Below are 24157 nucleotides of genomic sequence, written 5' to 3'. Positions count from 1 at the left end.
GGGGCGAGGCGCGGGGGGGGGAGGAGGAGGAGAAGGGGAGGCACTTCCGGTCTGGCCCCTCCCCCCTCCAGAGCCCTCCCGCGCAGGTGCAGAGCGAGGGAGCGCGGGGAGAGGGACGCACAGCCTGGTACAGACGCCTGGCGACCGCGTGCAGGGGCGCGCGACCGAGCCCCGCTGCCACAGAGGCCCCGGCAGGGAGGGGACGACCAGCCCACCGCCGCAGACCGACACGCTACTTCCGTCCGCAACACAGTCTGCACCGGCCGCGTAGAGGAAGGCTGGGCCATCCAGACCCGGGCTCCCAGTCAGTGAGAGGCACCCCTCCCCCCAGAGAAGCCCAGGCCGAGGGACGGTCCACACAGCAGAGCGCACCGGGGGCCGCGGCCACCGAGGGAGAGGGGACCGGAAGGCGAGCGCCACACGGCTCCAGCAGGGGTGCTGGCAGAGAGAAACGAGGAGGTCCGGAGCGCACAACACAACCCGAGCCGCGCGCAACCACGCACAGGGTCACAGAGAGCAGGGCTGGGGGAGGGGCGCCCCAACACCCTCCCCCCACACACACCCACATATACAGGACGGGGAAAGACATTGGACAAGACAGAGCTGGTGGGGGGCGAGGGGACCACTCCCACCCAACCAACGTGTGGAGCAAGTGACCCCAGACCAAGGCCGAGCGGAAGCTGTTGGGCGGCAAGACTCGGTTGGGGAACCTCCATACTCACCCGGTGCCCAGAGCCAGAGACGTGCCCAGTGAACACGCAAAACGGTCAAGTGCCTCAGACGCTCGGGGCGCAGGGTGGCATCCCGTCACCCTCCCCCCACGGTGCTATATTTCTTTCCACCCCCCCCAACCCGTCCCCGTGGCCAGAACACAGACACAAAGGTTTGGACGCATTTAATGGAAGGATACTACAAACACGAGGACCCTTCCCTGGATTGGGGCGGGGGGCAGGGGGAAGGGGGCAAGATGTGATCTTCCAGACTCCAAATTAAGATTGCCAGCCCTCCTTTCCGAAAGCCCAAATTCTGAAGGCGCCCCTCTACCTCTTCCACCTCCACACACACACACACACCGCCGCCTGCAACACCCCAGGCCCTGAATCTCAGATCCACTACAGAGACAACAAATACGAGCACACGCTTTGACGTGCTGTGCCACACAGTGACATGCACCGAGGGGACAGGCGTGTGCAGAAACCCGCCTGTCCTCGTGCATAGCAGACACACCCACGCCACTGCCCACAGTCTCAGACCCACAGACAGATTCCAAGAAACCCAGGTGTGCGGGGCGGGACAGGCGCGGGAGGATGGGGAGGTGGGGAGGTCCACGTGGGGGCCCTCTCGGGCACGCATGCACGCAGACACGGGTCATGCGCCTCTACACACGCAAGCAAGGACACGCTAGAGCAGTCCACACGCAGACAGAGACGCTCGCTCGTGGGACGGGGAGCCGCAGCTGCAGTCGTGCACACGCACGCCTGCACACACTCCCACGCAGGCACCCCCTTCCTCCCCGAGCGAGCGTGACCCCGGAACCCTCCCTGCCCTCCCTTCTCACCTCCCAGGGCCAGTCCCATCCATCAAGCTTCCAAAGCAAATCAGCCAGCAGCCAGGGAGGGGAAAGGTCAGTGTGCCCTCTGCAGCCCCGCCCCACCCTGCCCTGCCTGGCTCTCCCTTCCCCCCACCCCACTCCCCTGCACACACACTTCTGCTGCATTGTGACTCCAGCCCCCAGCCAGCCGCACACAAAAGCTCCTGTGTCCCCGGGCATCCCCACCCCTGGGCACCACCCCCTCGTCCATCCCTAGCTCCGGGCACTGCCTGGGAGCCTACGCTCTTGGGTGGAGGCAGGGCTGTGCGGGTCTGAAGCGTACTCTCCCTCCCCCACCCCCACATCCAGTCTTAGAAGGCGCCGAAGAGAAAGGGTCCCCCCTGCCCTCCAGGAGTTGGAAATCCTTAAAGGTGTAGAGGGACAGGAGGGTGGAGTTCCCAAGAGTGTAAGGACCCTTACCTTGGGGTATCAAAGCTGTCGTAGGAGCCCACGGTGTAATGGCGGAACAGTCTCTTTGCCTTGTCGCTCCGGCTTTCTGCTGAAGGGGACAAGGGACAGCTTTGATTCCTCCCTCTCAAAACCACAGGTCCCCCCACCTCCCAGCTCCCCCCATCCACAGGGGGAAACAAAGGGACATTAGAATTTTGGGGTACACTGGGGACCAGAGGAGATTCATACCTTGCTTCCCCTCCTGGGAGCGGTTGGCCACCTCCTCCAGGCAGTCAGAGGGAAACCACCCAACACGACCTTTGACCTGGCCTTCCCAGAAGCCTCCTTCCCCGATACTAAGCACTGGGGGGGGGGGGGACAGGGAAAGAAACACGTCTGCGTTTCCGCTCTCCATCCTCCACACTCAGTGGGCCCACAAGCCCCAACACCTACACACACTTAACAGATGTTTGGGGGACCACATGACATCCCTTCTGCATTCCAACTTTCTGGAGCTAATAGGGGACATCGGAGGCATTGGCATAAAAGGCCCTTGTCTATGACACCGTCCTCGTATGTTAGGAACATGTCCACACTCTGTCTTCCCCTCCCCTGGTCACAGCTCAGTTGCACTCTCATTCCCTCCAAACTCTCTTGCCACCTCACCCCACTTCCTCGCCACTCAATCCTTTATACAGGCATGCCTCAGAGATATTACGGGTTCGGTTCCAGATCCCCGCAGTAAAGCGAATATTGCAGTAGAACGAGTCACATGCATTTTTCCTGGCACCAATAGAAGTTCTGTTGACACTATAGTCTATTAAGTGTGCAATAAAAAAAAGAAGAAAACCAAACCCACTGCCATCGAGTCAAGTCCGACTCACAAATCCAAACGCACTGCTGTCAAGTCAGATCTGACTCATAGTGACCCCTCCTTGGGTTTCGGAGGCAGTATCACTACAGAAGTAGATTGCCCAACCTTCCTTCCGAGGAGTGGCTGGTGGGTTTGAACTGCCAGCCTTCTGGTTAGCAGTCAAGTGCCTTAGGCACTATGCCACCATAGTGACCCTTTAGAACAAACAGAGTAGAACCGTTCCATATTGTTTCCAAGGCTGTCACTCTTTATGGAAGCAGACTGCCTCCTTTTTCTCCTGAGGAACAGCTGGTAGGTTTGAACTGCTGACCTTCTGGTAAGCAGCCGAGTGCTTTAACCCTTACCCCACCAGAGGTTTGTTCAGTGTGCAACAGCAACACGATGAAAACGTGTGAACTGTTGTGAGAATGATCAAAATGGAACACAATGACACCCAGTGAACTCATGCTGTTGGAAAAATGGCTCCAATAGACCTGCTTGACAGACTTACCGTAAACCTTCAGTATGTTGGGAAAAGAAAAACAAAACGCACTATCTGTGAGCTCTGGTAGCATAGTGGCTAAGACACTTGCCTGCTCACCAGAAGGCTGGCGGTTCAAACCCACCAGCCACTCCTCGGAAGGAAGATGGGGCAATCTACTTACATGTAGATACATGGAAGTGATACTGCCTCGGAAACCCAAGGAGGGGTCACTATGAGTACTGCCTCGGAAACCCAAGGAGGGGTCCCTATAAGTCAGGGCTGACTCGACGGCACATAACAACAACACTATCTGTGAAGCGCAATAAAATGAGGTGTGCCTGTATTTTGCTCCCAGCCTTTCCCCACCACCTCCCCTGGCCAGCCGCCCTGCCCCCTATACTCCAGGCAGGAGTTTTCTCACACAGTCGCTTCTCCCCACCGCCTCTAACTTGCAGGCAGCCTCCTCCCAGCGCCAGCTCTTAGCCTTTCAAGACACAGTTTCAGTCTGCCTGCTACATGCCCAATGCTACAGTGGGCACTGAGGTGCAAAGAAGGGTGACAAGGACATCTAACGTTCATCCAGCGCTCACGCTGGGTCAGAGCCCTCATTGTACCCATTTTACTGATGGGGAAACTGAAGCTCAGAAACATGAGGTCACTTGCCCAACACTACACAGCCAGTAAGTGGCAGAGCCTGGATTTGAACAGAGCACTCTTTCTAGAGCTAACGCTTGTAATTGTTCATGTTTGCCTCCTGTCATGCTTTTAATAAGGAGCTCTGGTGGCACAGTGCCTAAGGCCTTTGACTGCTAACCAGAAGGTTGGGAGTTCAAACCCACCAGCTGCTCCATGGAAGGAAGATGAGGCAATCTACTTCTGTGAAGATTTACCACCCTGGAAACCCAATGGGGGTTGCTATGAGTCAGAACTGACTCAGTGACAATGGGCTAATGCTTTTTTAATAAAGAGCACAGGTGGTGCAGTGGTTAAAGCATTCAGCTGCTAACCAAAAGGTTGGTAATTCGAACCCACCAGCTGTTCTGTGGAAGAAAGATGTGGCAATCAGTTTCCATAAAGATGACAGCCTCGGAAACCCTTGGGACAGTTCTATTCTGTCCTATAGGGTTACAATGTGTCAGAATTGACTCGACAGCAATGAGTCTGGTTTGTGTTTAATGACTGTAATAAGAAACCCTGGTGATGCAATGGTTAAGGGCTCGGCTGCTAACCAAAAGATCGGTGGTTCAAATCCATCAGAGGCCACAAGGGAGAAAAGAACTGGTAATATGCTTCCATAAGACTGACATCCTTGGAAACCCTGCAGGCAGTTCCACTCTGTCCTCTAGGGGCGCTATGAGTTGGACTTGACTCCACGGCAGTGGGTGTGGTTTGGGCTTTGCTTCTGTAAAGATTGACAGCCTTGGAGACCCTGTGGGCAGTTCCACTCTGTCCTCTAGGGGCGCTGTGGGTCAGAATCAACTTGCTGCCACACAACATCAACAATACTTTGAATCCACAGCCGTCTGTCAGTCTGTCAGTGCGTCAGGCCATGGCGGCCTGTGTGTTGCTGTGAGGCTGGAAGCGATACCACCAGTAAGTCTGACACCAGCAGGGTCCCTGACGGTGGACAGGTTTCCGTGGAGCTTCCAGACTGAGAAAGACCAGGAAAAACGGCTTGGTGACCTCCGTCTGAGAAACAGTCACTGAAACAGCATGTGGACGACACTAGAACTCTGTCCGCGGAGGCCGGGAGATGGCCCTCAACGTACACAGTGGCCACAGCAGCGTGGAGCGTGCTGACGATGGTGCGGATGGTGCGGCCTTTTGTTCTGTGCAACGTGGGTCGGCACGAGTCAGGATCGAATCAACCGGAACTAGCAACAACTGATGGGAAATTGAGGCCCAGAGAGCCAAAGTCACCCCTGGCAGAGTCTGGATTTGAACCCAAAGTACTTTCCTTGTAGACTGAATGCTCTCAACGACTCAAGTGTTGCCATCTCTGAGTGTAAAATAGTGACCCCTCCTTGGGTTTCGGAGGCAGTATCACTACAGAAGTAGATTGCCCAACCTTCCTTCCGAGGAGTGGCTGGTGGGTTTGAACTGCCAGCCTTCTGTTTAGCAGTCAAATGCCTTAGGCACTACGCTACCAGAACTCCTCTTTTTATGATGAGGAGGGGGCCATAAAAACAGACTGCAGTGGGTCCCGTCCTTGAACACAAGCATTGGGCTTGACGCTCAGGAAAGCCCAGCAGGAGATGTGTTCCCAGTACCGTCTGCCCAGAAGGTCACTCACTCCGGGCCTCGGCGTCCATTTCTTCTTTCCCCAGCCCTCCACACACACACATCCCAGGCATGCTTGTTCCCAAAGGCATTGCACCTTGCCCCCATGGTTAGCTCCTGTATTTGGTCATTCATTCACTCGCTCAGCTAGTACAGAAATCCTCCCAACTGGACCAATAAGCAACATCCCAATAAACAGAGGAAAGGTTGACATCATGGGTTTCACTTTACTTAGATCCACTATCAACGCTCATGGAAACAGCACTCAGGAAATCCAATGACGTACTGCACTGGGCAGATCTGCTGCAAAAGACTTCTTTCAAGTGTTAAAGAGCAAAGATGTCACTTTGAAGACTAAGATGCACTTGACCCAAGCCATGGTCTTTTCAATTGCCTCATAGACATGTGGAAGCTGGACAGGGAATAAGGAAGACTGAAGAAGGATTGATGCCTTTGAATTATGGTCTTGGCAAAGAATAGTGAACATACCCTGGACTGCCAGATGAATGAACCAGTCTGTCATGGAAGAAGTACAGACAGAATGCTCCTTAGAAGGAAGGATGGAGCGACTTTTCCCCACATAGTTTGGACTTGTGATCAGGAGGGATCGGTCCCCGGAGAGGGACCTCATGTTAGGGAAGCAGAGGGTGAGTGAAAACGGGGGGGGGGGCCCTCAAGGAGGTGGATGGACACCGTGGCTGCAAAGAAGGGCGCACGCACAGCAAGGATTGTGAGGCTGGCACAGGGCCGGCGGGTTCCATTCTGTTGTAAGTGGGGTCACCATGAGTTGGAGCTGCCTCAATGGCACCTAGCAGTAATACAGTGCTGGGCATGTAGGCTGGGTCCTGGTGACCCAGAGACCAAGGACATGGACGCTGCCCTCAGAAGCTCAGTTCTACGAGGAGACAAAGTGGATGATAACACAGTTATACAACCGGTCTGAAGATCTGATTCCAGGCCCTGCCCGAGCTCTGTCTCTCCTGCAAGACCCTCCCGGCTTACTCAGGGGGTCTGGGCCTCTCTCCTCTAAAAGCCTAGAGCAGGCCCTGTCTATGACAATGAGGACTGTTGGTGTTGTTGTTATGTGCCGTCGAGTCGGACCCGACTCATAGCGACCCCTCCTTGGGTTTCTGAGGCAGTATCACTACAGAAGTAGATTGCCCAACCTTCCTTCCGAGGAGTGGCTAGCATGTCCCAAAACCAAACCAAACTCACTGCTGTTGAGTCAAATCCGACTCATAGCGAGCCCGCCTTGGGTTTCCGAGGCAGTATCTCTACGGAAGTAGATTGCCCAACCTTCCTTCTGAGGAGTGACTGGTGGGTTTGAACCACCAGCCTTCTGGTTGGCAGTCAAGGGCCTTAGGCACTACACCACCAGAGCACTTATGCAGCGTTTACTAACAATGGTAGAATTCTCCAGGCTCCATCCCCAGCCACTGCACCTTACGTCTGCCACCCCCCATCTGTCGGCAGAGGTCTGAGCGCTGCCACAAGGCTGAGCAGTTTTCAGAACTTGCAGACTAAGACTAGCAGGTAAGGCCTGGCAATCTATGTCCAAAAACCAGCCGATGGAAACCCAACAGCACACAAGGCTCCAGTCCCCAATCTATGATTGCAATCTACGGAAGTAGTGGCAGCCCTGTCTTCCGTGGCACCACTGGACGGACAGACTCACAGTGCCAACCCTTCAGTTAGGAGCTGAGCACAAGCCAGGGAGCCCGGTGGGTGCCTGGCAGAGGGTCATCTCCCTTCCTTTTGCCCCAACACTGCCTCCTGCTGGGGCCACAGCTGAACTACATCATGCGGATGGCACAAGACCATAAACCCAACATCCATGTCCTTCTGCTAAGCTTCGGGGCACCCTGAGTCCAGGCTTAACAACAGCGGTGTGCAAAGCGTGGCTCTAACACCCTTCCTTCTATGCCCAAGCTCCTTTAAACCTCACAAGGGTCCCCTTTGACAGATGCGGAAACCGAAGCCCAGAGAAGTCACTTGCCTGAGGTCAGACAGCTAGGAGGTGGTAGGGCCCAGATTCGAACCTGCGACGCCTGGCTCTCCACCACTACACAGCATACTTTCCTTGTAGCCTGGAGTGGGGCAGAGACGCACTCATCTGTTTATCACCTGGTGTATTATCATATTTGCGTGGTTCTCTGCCTCCAAAGCCCCGTGCTGCCCGAGAACACAGTCTAAAGCCCGTCCAGATGACGACTGCAAAGCCAGAGTCTGCACCGTGGGCCGTACGTGGCACGTCCACTCCCTCATGAGCCTCGTCCCAGCCCCATGAGGCGGGCACTGCCCCACCCTGCAGGTGTGAACACCCGGCAAAGGCTGGCTTCTCACTCAGCACCAGGTGAGAGCAAACACCTTGACCTTGGGCCAGTTGCGTCGCCTCTGGGGAGCTCCGTGTCTTCCAGTGTATGGCGGGGCTCACGGCACCCCCAGAAGGACCATTGTCACTGGGATGTGACCCCACAAGTGAACTGCCCTAACACCGCCTGGCTCAGCGACAGCAAAACCCAAGCCCTTCGCTGTGGAGTTGATTCCAAGGCAAGACGACCATGCGTTTCCCAGCGGGATCATGCTCTACAGGGTTTGCGACAGCTGTAATTTTTGCAGACAGGAGCTCTGGTGGCCCAGCAGCGAAAGCACTCAGCTGTTGCCAGGTCGGTGGTTCAAACTCACCCAGTGGCACCATGTGTTCCTGTAAAGATTCCCCAAACCTGCTGCTGTAGAATCAATTCCGACTCCTAGAGGACAGAGTGGAACTGCCCCACAGGGTCTCCAAGGCTGTCAATCTTCACAGAAGCAAAGCCCAAACCACACCCACTGCCGTGGAGTCGATTCTGACCCACAGCGCCCCTAGAGGACAGAGTGGAACTGCCCCAGAGGGTCTCCAAGGCTGTCAATCTTCACAGAAGCAAAGCCCAAACCACACCCACTGCCGTGGAGTCGATTCTGACCCACAGCGCCCCTAGAGGACAGAGTGGAACTGCCCCAGAGGGTCTCCAAGGCTGTCAATCTTCACAGAAGCAAAGCCCAAACCACACCCACTGCCCACAGCGCCCCTAGAGGACAGAGTGGAACTGCCCCATAAAAGTTCCAAGGCTGTCAGTCTTCACCGGAGCCAATCGCTGCATCTTTTCCCTGCGGAGCAGCTGGTGGTTTCAACTGCCGATCTTTGGATTAGCGTGTAAGCACCTAATCATGGCGCCACCAGGGCTCCTCTGTAAAGATGACCGCCTAGTAAACCCTATGGAGCAGTTCTACCGTCACATGGGGTGGCTATAAACCAAATCGACTGGGTGACATCTCACAAGGATCTATACGGAAGTAGATTGGCAGGCCGTTCTTCTGTGGCGCTACTGGGAGAACTCACACTGCCAACCCTTCAGCTAGGAACTGAGCACACCAGGGACCCTGGTCAGTGCCTGGCAGAAAGGTGCACGTCCCCTCCTTTCGCCCCACCACTGCCTCCTGCTGGGGTCACAGGGCAGCTACAGCTGAGGCTGCTCCCAGGGGAGGGGGCGGCGCCTCGGGGCTCTCGCGCGTGCGCACTGCGCCCCCTAGGCCCTGGCGCACTGTGTTCAGTCTGCTCCTGACTTTTGTAGCTGGGCCCCACCGACGCCCTGCCCCGCTGCCCTCCCCACCTACCTTTGATCTTCTCGCCCTTGCTCAAGGAGATCTCCCCCTCGCCTTGGGCCTGGTACGACTTCACCGCCATGAAGGAGCGTCCAGGGACGGCCGAGTAGAGCTTCCTCCGCCTCCCGCGACTGCCCAGGGAGCCCCCAGGGCCCCCCGAGCCCCCCGTGCCCCCGGCCGGCCCTTCCCGGGGCGTCCCACTGGAGCTGCGTACACAGAGGGTGTGAGGGGCAGGGGAGAGCAGGGGGCCGCGGGGTGCGGGGTGCGGGGGGTGGGGGTCAGGGTGCAGGAGCGGCTTGCAGCGTGTTTCCCACCTCGGGCATGCTCAGGGGAAGGGGGCGTTTGGGGGGTCCCTCTGCCTGCCCGCTGCCCCCTGCCCGCACCCCGCTCTCCTGCCTCCAGGCTTCCGGCCCTGCCCCTTCCCACCCTGCGCGTGCTGCCTGGTTCGCTTTGTGCAGCTGAGCTGAGCTGGATCGTGTCGCCCTCAGCTCGGAGCCTTCAGCCTCCTCCCGTGAGGTCCGGGCCCCTGTGCACCCCGAGAGCCGCCTTCCGCTCTCCACTTCCTCAGGACACACCTGGCCTCCCCTCTGTCCCCCCAGAACGTGTCCCTTCCAGAGAGACCTCTCTGCTCCGTCCCAGCCCTTCCTCTCCTCCAGGGGCCATATCCAAGCCCCTGATGCGCGGGGCCCCTGGTCCCTGGAGGCGGGCATCCCCTTCTCTCCGCTTTATCTGTCTGTCCTCAGGGGCTGGAGCTGCCCCCTCCTCTCCCAGCAGAGGGGTTCTCATACTTTTACTTTTCTTGGGGTGCAGGGTGGAGCAAGGGACTTGGATGGATGGGTGGAAAAACTGGTGGGGGCCCAGCCACTAATGGGTCAGGCAGTGGGGAGCTGGGGCCCTGGGGAAGGGGTTGGGCAGGGTTGGGGACTCCAGGCCCAGGGCTGCGAAGCTCCCCTACCTGGGCCTTCCTCTGGGCTGCCTCTTGGCTTCCTCAGGGTGCCTCCCGCGGGACGGGGAGCGGGCCCGGGCTCCTCGGGGGCTGCTGGCACTTCGGAGGGTCCCACTGCTGAGCTTGGTGCTGGGGGCTGGGGGCTGCGACTGGCCCTGGGGCCCTGAGCTTGGAGCAGGGCCCCCGGAGGATGAGGCGCCGGGCGCTGAGAACACCATCCAGTCGGGCAGGGCCATGCTGGTGTCACTGTTGGCTCGCAGCAGGGCTGGGGGCACCGTCAGCCCTGCGCCCGGGGGTCCTCGCCGCCGGGCTGCATATTTGGGGGACTCCTGGAAGGGCACTGAGGGGCGGGAGATGGGAGAGAGAGGGGTGGGAGGGGGAAGATGGGAGATAAGAAAGAGTCTGGGGTTTGGAATCACTCCCCCTACGCACCTGGGTGGTGTTAATGTGTAATGCACACCCTGCTGCTAAGCGAAAGGTCATAGGGTCAAGTCCATCCAGAGACACCCTGGAAGACAGGCCTGGTGATCTGCTTTCGAAAAGTCACCCTTTGAAAACCCCATGGGGCATAGTTTCACTCTGACTCACATGGGGTTGTCAATAGTCAAAATCAACTTGCTGGCAATAGTTTGTTTTGTGCATTGGCAGTTCCTTCCGCCCCTGCACGGTGCAAATGGTTAAGTGCTCGGCTGCGGACTGAAAGGTTGCAGGTTCCAGTCCACCCAGTGGCACTTGGGAAAAAAACACGCCTGGCCACCGGGTTCTGAAAAACGGAGGCACTGAAAAGCCTAGGCTGCTCCGTTTTCCGCTGACACAGTGCGGTCGCCAGGAGGCCACTGGCTGTAGCCAGCGTTCTTCCTGGGTGGGGTGAGCGCTTGACGGCTCGGCCGCTAACTGAGGACCTGGCAGCGTGACCCCAGCCAGAGGTGCCTTGGTAGAAAGGCGTGGGAATCTGCTTCCAAAAATTCAGCCACTGAAACCCTATAGCGTTCGGACGCACGTGGGGTCGCAGTGTGTCGGTTAACCAGATGGCCACGGGTTAGCTCGTTACCAGTCCTCATAGGCTCACGCCCCCCCAGGGCCGTCTCCATCCCATCCTGGGCCCCCCACCAATCAGATCATCCCACTCTCCACTCCACCCCCCCCACTGCACTAGGCTCCTCCCCTTGACCCCGGCTCCGCCCACTCACCCACACACCAATCAGATCATCCCACTCTCCACTCCACCCCCCCCACTGCCCTAGGCTCCTCCCCTTGACCCCGGCTCCGCCCACTCACCCACATCCTGTTCTCGGTGGTTTCGGATCAGCTCTCCCAGCTCAAAGTTCCCAGCAATCACTGCGACCTGGAGGGAAAAGAAGGGGGAAGGGGACATGGTGAGGTCCCTGGCAGCCTTCGCGCGCCCCAGACCGTCCACTCCAGCAAGAGACCCCTCCCCGGCGCCCCTCAGTGTCCTCCTGTCCTCCTTTCCCCACCGTCTTTGCGTCACACCCGGTGCCACCATCTTTGCGTCACACCCAGCGCCAGCCCCTGCAGCGCCAGCCCCTGACCTGGAAAGGGGTCTGTCCCTTGTTATTCTTCACGTCCTTGTTGGCCCCTCGGTACAGCAGGATCCTGGCACAGGTCTCCTGAGAGGAGAAGGGTGTGGCCGGGGGGAACAGGGTGAAGGGGGGAAAAAAAACAGTCACTGTCACCACCATCCGTGGTACCAGGCTCTGTGCTAAGTTTCGGGAATCGTACACCGGCCTGCCCAGTCCTGAGCCCGTTCAGCTCGCTGATCCACACTGCGAGGTGCTGTGGGTGTGAAAAGGAGCCCTGGTGGTGCTAAGCACTTCACAACTCACCCAAAGGTCGCCGGTTTGAACCCACTCACGGGAGAAAGCTGAGGCAGTCTGCTTCCATAAAGATTAGTCTAGGAAACCCTAGGGGGCAGGTCCACTCTGTTCTCCGGGGTGGCGAGGAGTCAGAATTGACTCGCAGGCAGTGGGTTTGGTTTGTTTGGTGAGTGTAGAATACACATTGGATTTCAAAGACCCAGTCGGCCTGGGTGGCACGAGCACTTAAGCCCTTGTCTGCTAACCCAAAGGCTGGCAGTTCAAGTCCCCAGAGGTGCCTTCAAAGAAAGGCTGGGCAATCTACTTGTGGGAAAAAAAAAACAAAAAACAAAAACCACCACCACCATTGAAAACCCTACGGGAGCTTATCGGCTACCCAAGCATCAGGTTCGGGTCCGGAGCACTGCTATAAAACAAATGTCACCAGAAAGTGGTCACATGTATCTTTTGGTTTCCCAACACATATAAAAGTTACATTGACATTATGGTGTTGTCTGTAAGTGTGCAATACAAATTAAAAGCCAAACCCACCACCGAGTCGATTCTGACTCACAGAGACCCCCCGTTGGGTTTCCGAGGTGGTAAATCTTCGTGCAAGCGGATCGCCCAGTCTTCTTTCCGCGGAGTGGCTGTTGGGTTTGAACCGCCAGCCTTCTGGTTAGCAGTCAAGTGCCTTAGGCACTGCGCCACCAGAGCTCCTACCTTCACAGAAGCAAAGCCCAAACCACACCCAGTGCCTGGAGGGGATTCTGACCCACAGCGCCCCTAGAGGACACAGTGGAACTGCACCACAGGGTCTCCAAGGCTGTCAGTCTTTATGGGAGCAAAGCCCAAACCACACCTACTGGAAGCAAAGCCCAAACCAAAGTCACTGCCATTGACTTGACTTGACTCATAGCAACCCCTCCTTGGGTTTCCGAGGCAGTATCACTACGGAAGTAGATTGCCCAACCTTCCTTCCGAGGAGTGGCTGGTGGGTTTGAACCGACAACCTTCTGGTTAGCAGTCAAGTGCCTTAGGCACTGCACCACCAGAGCTCCTTCGCATGATGAAAAAGCTTGAACTACTGTGAAAGAGTTTAAAGGGGGACACAGAGACGGGAAAAGAGCCCAGGCTGTTGGAAAAATGACGCAGGGTGGCCCCAGACCGTCAGCCTGTAAACACCTCAGTATCGGCAAAGTACAGTAGCGCGAGGTGTGCCTGCGCTGGGCTCGCTGCGGTTTCAACGCGCCCGGCACCGTGTGCCTCTGGATGTTTGTACCCACTGCTTCTGCGGCTGGACTAGTCCTTGGAACCCACATAGCTGGCTGACCCCCCTTTCCAACTCTTCATTCCAATCGTATCTTCTCAGTAAAGCTCTTTCATCATCTGCTGCAAACGACTTTCCCCAAGCACTTCCCATCCCTACCTTCCTGCTTCATTTCTCTCTCTTGTACTTATCAGCAACTCCCACTTTATTCTTAAATCTTTCGTGGTCTCTCTCCACTGGAATGTAAGCTTCATGAGGGCAGGAGCTTTTGTGGTTGTTAGTATACACAGCACAACACAGTCATCCAACAGTTTCTCCATGCACAGTTCAGTCCCATTGATGACCTTCTTCGTAACCAGTCTCACCCTCCTTTCTGACTCGGTCCTCCCCCTCTTACATACACGCACTGCCCCCTAAGGTTCTTATCTAACCTTTTGAGTTACTGTGGTCAGTTTGATCCCATGTCAATCTTAAAACATAACAATACTCCAGACAGATGCTTTTTTTTTTTTTTTTTAAGTTGAGTGAAACTGTTGTTTCACTTAAAGAAGATTTCAGAGCATCTTTTCGGTTTAAGGTTTAAAGATTATCTCAGGACCATAGTTTCAGGGGTTCATCCAGCCTTCATGGCTCCAGAAAGTCTGGATTCCACGAGAATTTAAAGTTCTGTTTGAGGGCGTAAGTTTTTGTTCGTTTTGCTCACACCTGAATCCTCACCATGCTTGGCACATAATAGGGGCTTAATAAATGTTTGTTGAATAATTAAAAAAAAAAAAAAAAAAAACATAGATACAGTGCCACCCTGACATCCACGGGGTTGCCACTCGCCGGCATTGACTCAACAGCAACTGGTTTCGTTGGCTTTTTTCCAAGAGTTGGTACTGAGAAAACAATGTCAGTCTCTCCAATAACTTTCATATTGCTTACCTACTGAACATATTCAGTATTATCAACAATATTTTGGACATAATGGTTTAAATAAAGATATACTCTTGAAATTAAGGAGTTCATTTCTTTTTCCTTTTATTGAATGGGACAACCAACCAGTACCAGTTGCTGCAAAGTCAGTTTCGATGCCAGGCGCCACCTTGTGTTTGGAGTGGAACTGCACCCCACAGAGTTTTCAATGGCTGGGAGCTCTGGTAACATAGTGCCTAAGGCGCTTGACTGCTCACCAGAAGGCTGGCAGTTCAAAACCACCAGCCACTCCTCAGAAGGAAGATGGGGCAATCTACTTCCGTAGTGATACTGCCTCGGAAACCCAAGGAGGGGTTGCTATGAATCAGGTCTGACTCGACGGCACAGAACAACAACAACGAGATCAATCAGAAGTGCATTACTAGGCACCTCAGGATGGGTTCAAACCCTAACCTTTTCTTTAGCTGCCGAGCACCGTCAATGGTTTGCACCACCTAGGGACATTCCATGTGGCTACTAGAAGATCTAAAATTGCGTACATGGGTGGTGGAATAATTTGCAAAATTATTCCATCCTCACAAGTAGTGAGGATGGCCGCACAACTTGAGAAAAATGTCATCGATGTTACTGAGTTATAGATGCAGAAATTGCTGAGGTCATGTGTATTCTGTTATGTATATTTTATCCACTATAATAATAATAACATTTAAATTACATGCACAGCACACCTTATATTCTATTGGACAGCGTTAATCTAAACCAGGATGTATTAACCTCTGCACTACTGACAGGAGTCTTGGTGGTGCAGTGGTTAAGTGATCCCTGTCAACCCAAAGACTGAAGGTTCAAACCCACCAGGCACTCCATTGGAGAAGTCATAACAGTCTGCTTCTGCAAAGATTAAAAAAAAAAAAAGCTCACTGCCAGTGAGTCGGATCTGACTCATTGCAACCCCTCCTTGGGTTTCTGAGGTGGTATCACTGTGGAACTAGATTACCCAACCTTCTTTCCGAAGAGTGGCTGGTGGGTTTGAACCTCCAGCCTCTGGTTAGCAGTCTAGTGCCTTAGGTATTACACCACCAGAGCTCCTCTCTGCAAAGATTATAGCTTTGCAAACCCTGTGGTGCAGTTCCACTCTGCCCTCTAGGGGCACTGTGAGTCAGCACGGCAGTGGGTGTGGTTTGGGCTTTGCTTCTGTAAAGATTGACAGCTTTGGAAACCCTCTGGGGCAGTTCCACTCTGTGCTACAAGGTCACTATGAGTTGGAATCTACTACATAGCAAAGGGTTTTTGCTATTTGTTTTTTGACTGCTAACCAGAAGGCTGGCGGTTCAAACCCACCAGCCACTCCTCAGAAGGAAGACTGGACAATCTACTTCCATAGAGAAAACCGCCTCAGAAACCCAACAAGGGGTCGCTGTGAGTCAGATCCGACTCGACAGCAGTGACTTTGATTTTTTCATTTACTGACATTTGGGGCTGTCCCGTGCAGTGGAGGAAGTTCACCGTATCCCTGTTCTCTGCCCACTAGACACCAGAAGCATCCTGCCTCTACTCCAAAGGTGACAATACTTCTAGACATCGCCAAGTGTCCTCTGGGGTGAGAATCCCCAGTGTAAAACTTACGGAGGGCCCGCCAAGTCTTATACCAAGCATTCAACACTTCACAGGCAACAAATCTCACTGAGTGGCCCAATGATTCCAGGAGGAATTACTCTCAACTTTAAGGATGGAGGAAACTAAGACAGTTCCAAAAGGACCAGATCGAGGTTACAGAGCTGGTCACTGTCAATGCTAGGATTCGAACCCAGGTCTGCCAGACTCCAAAGCCTTTGTTCTTAAAGCATGCCCTCTGCTGGACCCAGAAGGAAGAGGACACATATCACAAAGGGCAGTGTGGACAGGGAGACCGCCACATCTGGATCAATCCCTTACCAACATCAACTACAGTGGGTCACTCCCCAGTGATGGGACCAAATGCAATGTCCTGGCCATGGCCTCGGGGGCCCGTGTGGTCTGGGCTCCCAGCTTCCTGTTCAACCCTCTGCTTGCTCCCTGGCCCCTAGATCATCTTCCAGGTACACTGCTGCCTCAGGGCCTTTGCACTTGCTACTCCCTCTCCTTGGAATTCTCTGCCCCTGGATCTCCAACCAAGGAGCTCTGGTGGCACAGTGCCTAAGGCATTTGACTGCTAACCAGAAGGTTGGCGGTTCAAACCCACCAGCCACTCCTTGGAAGGAAGGTTGGGCAATCTACTTTTGTAGTGATACCGCCTCGGAAACCCAAGGAGGGGTCGCTAGGAGTCAAGTCAAGTCAATGGCAGTGACTTTGGTTTGGGCTTTGCTCCCATAAAGACTGAGAGCCTTGGAGACCCTGTGGTGCAGTTCCACTCCGTCCTCTAGGGGCGCTGTGGGTCAGAATCCCCTCCAGGCACTGGGTTTGGTTTGGGCTTTGCTTCTGTGAAGGTAGGAGCTCTGGTGGTGCAGTGCCTAAGGCATTTGACTGCTGACCAGAAGGCTGGCGGTTCAAACCCAGCAGCCACTCCTCAGAAGGAAGACTGGGCAATCTACTTTTCTAAAGATTTACCACCTCAGAAACCCAGTGGGGGCTGCTATGAGTCGGAATCGACTCGATGACAAGTGGGTTAAGATGTCCACACAAGGAGTCCTGATGGTGCGACAGTTAAGCGTTCGGTGCTAACTGAAAGGCTGGCAGTTTGAACCCACCCAGTGGCTCTGTAGGAAAAAGACCTGGCAATCTGCCACCGTAAAGAGTCCAACGTAGGAAACTCCGAGAAGCGGTTCTACGCTGTCACATGGGGTCACTGAGTTGGAATCCACCCAGCTACACCCAACAACAAGATCCTACCTGGTTCACCTTCTCGTTTTATTCAAGTGTTCGCTCGAACAACACCTCATCCAAAATAATCCCCTTGCCTTGTTCTGAAGGATCTGGTGGTGCAATGGTTAACACTCAGCTTCCAACCAAAGGGCTGGCGGGTCGAACCCACCGAGTGGCTGCACAAGAGAAAGACTGGGCAGCCTGCTCCCGCGAAGAGTTGTTGTTGTTGTTGTTGTTGTCGTCAGGTGCTGTCGAGTCAGCCCCGACTCACAGCGACCCCGTGCACAACAGAACGGAACCCTGCCCAGTCCTGCGCCAGCCCTACGATCCTTGCTGTACCTGAGCCCATCACTGCAGCCACTGCGCCAATCCATCTCATTGAGGGCCTTCCCCTTTTCCGTTGACCCTCCACTTTGCCAAACGTGTAATCTTTACCCATACAAATTACACCCTACAAAACCCTATGGGGCAATTCTACCTTGTCACATGGGGTCACTAAGAGTCAAAAATCAGAACCTAACCCCAACAGAGCCCTGTTTTTATTTATTTCCTGTTTATTTTTATACACAGGCAGACCTTGGTGATATCGCAGGTCTGGTTCCAGACCACCACAACAAAGCAATTATCACACACTTTTTTGGTTTCCCATATAAAAGTTGAGGAGCTCTGGTAGCATAGTGCCTAAGGCATCTGACTGCTAACCAGAAGGCTGGCAGTTAAAACCCACCAGCCACTCCTTATAAGGAAGGTTGGGCAATCTACTTCCATAAAGATTTACCGCCTCGGAAACCCAAGGAGGGGGTTGTTATGAGTCGGTATCAACTCAATGGCAGTGGGCTTGTCTTTTATTTATATATATAAACTGTGTTTACACTATACTCTGTATAAAGTAGGCAACAGCGTGGTAAAAACGTTTGAACTATTGTTAGAATCACTGAAACGGGACAGAGAGACTGGAAGGGAGCAAACGCTGTTGGAAAAATGGCCCCAGTAGACTGGCTCGTCACACGATTGCCTCGAACGACGCTGCCCTCTGCAGAGCGCGGCGGGCGGCGCAGGGCGATGAAACCAAGTAGGCCCGCCCGCGCGTCACACTCACCACGTGTCAGGCCTTCTCTTAAGCCCGTCTTAACCCATTTTCTTTGTAACACCATTTCCCTGAAAGCGCGTCTCCTCTTTCATTTGTCCCTTTGAGTGTCTGTCTCCCGCTAGGCTGTAATTCCCTCGAGGCCTGAGTTCTTGTTTGTAGCATCCACCCCCTGGACTAGCACCTGGCCCCTGGGAGCTACTCAAGAAACAGCTGCTGAAGGTGGGACTGTCTCCGCCTCTGTCTCGGGCTGGCCAAGCCCAACGCGGTGCCCAGGGCGCCTCCAGGCCTGCTCCCCTGGTGCTAATCCAGCCGGCGTTCGCCCAGCGCCTTGATCCTCACTGCCCTGCCTGCCGTCCCCAAGGACGCCGCACGGGCTCGCTGTGCAGACAGGCTCAGAGAAGTCCAGCCTTTGAGGCACACAGCCAGTTACCGGGGCAGCCGGGACTGGAACCCAGCCTTCTCGTTGGGGTGTTCACCGGCCACCTAGAAATGGACCGGCCGCTCTCATTACCAAAGCCACTCCCTGGACAGAGGGTTAGCACAGTCAGCTTTGTGTGTGAGAGTGTGTGTGTGAGTGTACGTGTCTGTGCATGTGTGAGTGTAAGTGTATATTATGTATGTGCATGTGTGTGTGTTTGAGTGGGTGCATTGTGTTTATGACTGTGATTGTGTGAGTCCATGTGTGTGAATGAGTGTTGTATGAGTATGATTGCGTGTGGATGTTTGTGTGTGATTGCTCATGAGTGTGTGTGCATGTCTGTGTTGTGTGTGTGCACGTGTGTGGTTCAGTGTGTGATGTGTTTGTGTTCATGAGTGTGACTGTGTGAATGCATTTGTGTGCTGTATGACTGATTGCATGTGCACGTTTATGAGTGCTCATATGAGTGTGGGTGTGCATGTCTGTGTTGTGTGAGCATGTGTGCACATGTGTGTGGTTGGGTGTCTGTGCATGTGTGTTCATGACTGTGATTGTGTATGCATGTGAATGCATGTGCATGGATGTATTGTATGAGTGTGTGCATGCGTGGGTGTGAGTGCTCATGAGTGTGTGTGCACATCTATGTTGTGAGCATGTGCACATGTGTGTGGTTAGGTGTGTGTGCATGTGTTCATGAGTGTGATTGTGTATGTGAGCACGTGTGAATGTGTTTGTGTTGTATGAGTGATTGTGTGTGCATATTTGTGTATGAGCGCTCATGAATGTATGTGTGCATGTCTGTGGTTTGTGAATGTGTGTGCACATATGTGATTGGGTACATGTGCACGTGTGTTCATGAGTGTGCTTGTGTGAAATGTGTTTGTTTTGTATCTGTGACTGTGTGTGCATGTTTGTGTGTGCGTGCTGATATGTGTGTATGCATGTCTGTGTTTTGTGAGCATGTGCACGTGTGGTTGAGCATGTGTGCCTGCATGCTGTCTCCCCAACTCGACTCCTAATTCCTGCTTTTTTTTTTTTTTTTGCCTCTATGCACTACCCCCCACCACATGCCCAGGGGCAGCGCCTTCTCCCCCAGCTCCCAGCCCAGCTACGCATCCCGCTCGAGCTAAGCCGAGAAGCTGTGCCGGCCTAGTTAGTAGCTCCCTCCGCGGGGGCTCCCGGAGAACCGCGTGTTTACTGCTGTTCTCGCACTTAGCTCATGATAGTGCAATTATTTGTTTACAAGTCTGCCTCCCTGCCAGCCTGTGAACTCCCCCCACCCTTCCAGGGGCAGCCACCGCCTCCGCCTCTGCTCCACAGCCCCGGCGCCTGGCAGGTAAACAGTAGGTGCTCAAGAAATGCGCGAGAGAAGGAATGAGGATGGAGGACGTGCAGGTGATCATTCAAAACTCACTCATTCAAGTCATTCATTCATTCACGGGTTAATTCCATTGATCACGAAGCAAACACTTGTTGAAGCTTCCAAGCCAGGCACTGTTTCATGGCTCTTGGCGAAATCCAAGATGGCGGACCCAACAGGCCGTCACTCGACAAGGATGGATCTGGATCTAGTGTGTGCTGGGGCCTCCGGACAGGGCAATTCATCAGGCTCAGCCTCTATGCCTGAGGCGCTCGCAGCCTAGACATGGACCCAGCAATCACCATGAGAGGGTAACAGGCATGCCGAGAGATCAGGGCAGCAGAGAGGGCGGGAAACTATCAAACCCAGCACTGGCTCTTGGAGCTGAAAGTCACTCACACACAAGGGGAGAAAAGTGAAGGAACCCCCGTTTGCTAAGCTCTCTGTGTTAAGTACCATGCCACTGGCAAGCGCGACGCTAACCCACTGGATGCTGTGTTTGGAGGGGGTCACTCACCCGTTTCACAAATGAGGAAAGCAGAAAGTCAAGGAGAGGAAGTGACTTGGTCATCTGTCCACCAAGAGTGAAAGGACGCAATCGAATTGTTCCTCACACGAAACACTCCCTGCAGCATGCAAGCAACCGAAACACCCACACGAGAGATGAACGGACACACGAGATGTGGCCCACCCGCACGATGGAGTACTACTCGGTCATGAAGAGAGTCAAGTCCTGATGCACCGGGAGGTTCCAGGAACCAGGAAACATCGTGCTGAGGGACATCAAGTCAGGTGCAGAAGGACAGACACCGCACGGCCTCACGCACGTGAAATAAACAGAAACCAAAGATTACCAGTGGGGGCCAAGGGTGTGAGGGCGGGAGAATGGGGGAGACTGCGCTCAGGGACTTAACGCTGGGGTGGAGGGGGGTGCGATGATTTGGGAAAGGGTAGTGAGGAGGGTTGTACAACTTGAAGATGGTAAGCAGTGTCACCGGACCGTGCACACACAGGTTGTTGAAATGGCATATGTTGTCATGGGTCTTTTCACCACGCTGAGCAACAAATGCTTCCTGTGCAGATGAAGGGTATGGGTCCCGTCTGCTGACTGGACCCTGACTGATATGGTGGCAATGATGATGGCGATGCTTTTATCAATAAACGTTAACACTGGTTAGTAACGTAGCACCACCTAATTAATATTAATGAATCATATCTATTTCATTATGAACATATTCATTTCTCTATTTCATTATTTTATATTTCATTATGAAAACCCCAAACCACACCCACTGCCGTGGAGTCGATTCCGACTCACAGCGCCCCTAGAGGACAGAGTGGAACTGCACCACAGGGTCTCCAAGGCTGTCAGTCTTCACAGACGCAAAGCCCAAACCACATCCACTGCATGGAGTCCATTCTGACCCACAGCGCCCCTAGAGGACAGAGTGGAACTGCCCACAGGGTCTCCAAAGCTGTCAGTCTTTATGGAACTCGAATGCCTCATCTTTCTCCTGTGGAGCAGCTGGTGGGTTTGAACTGCTCACCTTCTGGCTAGTAGCCAAATGCCACTATACAAACAACAATAATCTATATAATATTAGTTATAGTTTTATTTAAAAAAATAAAAAGCTAAACCCACTGCCATCAGTCAATTCCAGCTTCATAGCAACTCTACAGATGAGCAGAGCTGCCCCGCAAGGTTTCTGAGGCGGTAAATCTTTACGGAAGCAGACTGCCTCGGGTTTGTCCTGTGAAGGGGCTGGTGGGTTTCAATGGTGGACTTTTTGGTTAGCAGCTGAGAGCTGAACTACCGCGCCACTAGAGCGCCTTCTATCATTACGCTACATAATGTCAATAGTAATCAAAGGTATTATGGCTGTGGTTAGGGCTACAGCTGCTGTCTTGAGACGGTGCTTATACCCAGGACCACTCATCTCCTTCAGTGAGTTGGCGTTACTCCCATTTCAGAGGGGGCTGGAGCCCCGGAGAGGGGGAGCGGCTTGCTTGGGGCCCCTGGTCTACCTGAGGCTGGCATCTCTGCCTTCCGTGCCGCCCACGGGCAGTGGAGTCAGGGGCATGGGAGCGGGAGAGGCAGACACACCTAGGGAGGGGCAATGACGGTCCCATGCTGCTCTGATATGACAGAGTCCTTTCCCGGTGCCAAGCATGACGCTTGCTGCCACAAGGCAGTGCCTGGCTACTTGCCAGAGTCCCAGGACTGCAAGTTCTGATGCGGCAGAAGGGGCTGGGGGCGCTGCCGGAAGACTCCTTGGAGAAGGCGAGCCCTGTCCCCCTCAGTCCCTTCAGCAGCCCTTTAAGTGCGGGGTGCATCAGGAAACAGGTGGAGAGATGGAGGCTCCTGGAGGGCGGGCTTGCCTGGGCTCACCTGGGCGCCTGCATGCATGCATGGGTGGCACAGGTGCTAAGTCATCACGCTCAGTTCTTGCCAAGCGTCTCCCCACAGCGTGGGGCAAGCCGCAGCATGGCGACGCCTGCCAGCTCTCTGTGCCCACCTCTCCCTGGCTCTCCCGACGTGGGAACCGGCCACCCAGCCCTGGATGGTTGAACCACTGTCGCTCGACCTTTCGCCTGAGCACTGCAGTGCCCGCACATGGCACCTGCACACAGTAGGTGCTTTACTGCCAGGTGAATGGAGAAGCACGTGAAATGAAAACCACGGAGTGCCCTTCACTTCCTGTCATGGGCCCTGCTGTCTCTGCACTCTGGGTTTTTGCATAGGCTGTTCCCTCTGCCCGGAACACCCTTCCTCCTCCCCTCTCTAACTCGGCTTATCTTTCAGCTTTTAACACAGTGGCCCACCCCCCACCCCCAGGCCCAAACCCAAGGCCCACAGTGACCTGCGTTTCCCAGGACTTGGCTGGGTGCTCCAGACAGCAGTGGCACTGTGTGTGTGCTGAGCCCTCCCTGCCAGACCTCAGGTACCCCAAGGGGTCCATCTTGTTCACCATTGTATCCCCAGCACCCAGCTCAAGGCCTGACATGGGGAAGGCACTGGAGAAACATTTGTTGAATGAATGAATGAATGAATGAATGGAAACAGTGAAAGAGCTCAGCCAATACTGTTGCATGAATGAATGAATGAATGAATGAGAACAGCGAGGAAACAGAAGGTGGGGAGGTGGCTGAGGACGGGCACTGCCAGGCAGACCTTGTTGTAGAGGGCACATATGTGCAGGGCTGTGTTCCCTGACGCGTTCTGGGCTCCGGGCTCCGCCCCGTAGAAGAGCAGGTGCTCCAGGTGTTGCGAGTGGCCCCGCTGGCAGGCCTGGGGGAGGACGGACCGTGAGCAGAGGAGCTGGGCGTGCGTGGGAATTCCCGCTGGGGCCACCGTCAGTCTACATCCAGGGAGCCCCCATCTCACCTCCCCTTCTCCTAACAACCTCCTTTCCTGCTGGAGACCCAGATGGCCAGTTTCTCGAGTTCAATCATTCCAAGACCTGGGTGCCTACCCATCTCTGGGATCAACCACTCCCCAGCCCAGGCCCTCTGAGGGTCTCAGGGTCTCCACGCCCACCTCCTCCTCCTCTTTGGGGGCCCCACCTTCTGTGAGGACCTAAGCCTCTGGATCTCCGGGCCTTGCACCTCAACGACCCAGCACTGGGGTCCCCAGCCGGCCCCCGACCTTCCCGCCTTCCCCCCTGCAGCCCCTCCCGGCCCTGCCGGAAACACCTGGTGGATCTCCTGCCAGCCGTTCTCGTCGGCGGTGCCCAGCTGGGCTCTGTTGTACAACAGCAGCTCGCAGCACCGGGGGTCCCCCCCCACCATAGCTGTGTGGAACAGAGGGGTCAGCCCCCGGCGGTCCTTGTAGTTGGGGGAGCCCCCGAGGTCCAGGAGTGCCTAGGAAGGAGACAGCGTCAAGGGGAAAAAGCCAGATGACAGTCAATGGGGACGGGGTCAGCAGGGAGGGCTAGGGTTCCTGGATACCCTACATTGGCCCATAGTGGCCTCAGTCCTGCCACGACATGCTTGTGCAACTTTGAATGGGGCCCTCAAGACTCAAGTCTTGCATGGAGGTCTGAGGGGGAGAAGATGGCCAAGGGAGGCCTGTCCTTCCTACTCCCGAGCCTCTGCCATGCCCTGTGAGCAGCAAGGAGGCTGGGGACATGCATCCAGACAGCTGTTCACACATCCTGCTCCAACCTGTTCCCCATGTTGTTGTTGTTGTTGTTGTTATGTGCCATCGAGTCGGCCCCGACTCATAGCGACCCCTCCTTGGGTTTCCGAGGCAGTATCACT

At 54.8% G+C, this 24157-nt stretch overlaps 1 protein-coding gene across 1 annotated transcript in view; it reads right to left on the bottom strand.

Annotated features, from left to right (window-relative positions):
* The window catches only part of SHANK1 (SH3 and multiple ankyrin repeat domains 1), a 59056-nt gene that overhangs the window by 25851 nt on the left and 9048 nt on the right, over nucleotides 1–24157 (bottom strand). The window contains exons 6-14 of the mRNA XM_042783244.1: nucleotides 23591–23758; nucleotides 23070–23186; nucleotides 11737–11814; nucleotides 11465–11531; nucleotides 10196–10526; nucleotides 9253–9446; nucleotides 2231–2344; nucleotides 2012–2087; nucleotides 1559–1585 (exon numbers count right to left, since the gene is read on the bottom strand). Coding sequence (XP_042639178.1) covers nucleotides 1559–1585; nucleotides 2012–2087; nucleotides 2231–2344; nucleotides 9253–9446; nucleotides 10196–10526; nucleotides 11465–11531; nucleotides 11737–11814; nucleotides 23070–23186; nucleotides 23591–23758 — 1172 coding nt within the window. The remainder of the gene's footprint in view (nucleotides 1–1558; nucleotides 1586–2011; nucleotides 2088–2230; nucleotides 2345–9252; nucleotides 9447–10195; nucleotides 10527–11464; nucleotides 11532–11736; nucleotides 11815–23069; nucleotides 23187–23590; nucleotides 23759–24157) is intronic.

Source organism: Orycteropus afer, unplaced genomic scaffold (assembly GCF_000298275.1).
Source record: "Orycteropus afer afer isolate SDZICR_OR568_19922 unplaced genomic scaffold, OryAfe1.0 scaffold00766, whole genome shotgun sequence".
NCBI classification, from domain to species: domain Eukaryota; kingdom Metazoa; phylum Chordata; class Mammalia; order Tubulidentata; family Orycteropodidae; genus Orycteropus; species Orycteropus afer.
This window is presented reverse-complemented; position numbering and strand designations above follow the sequence as displayed.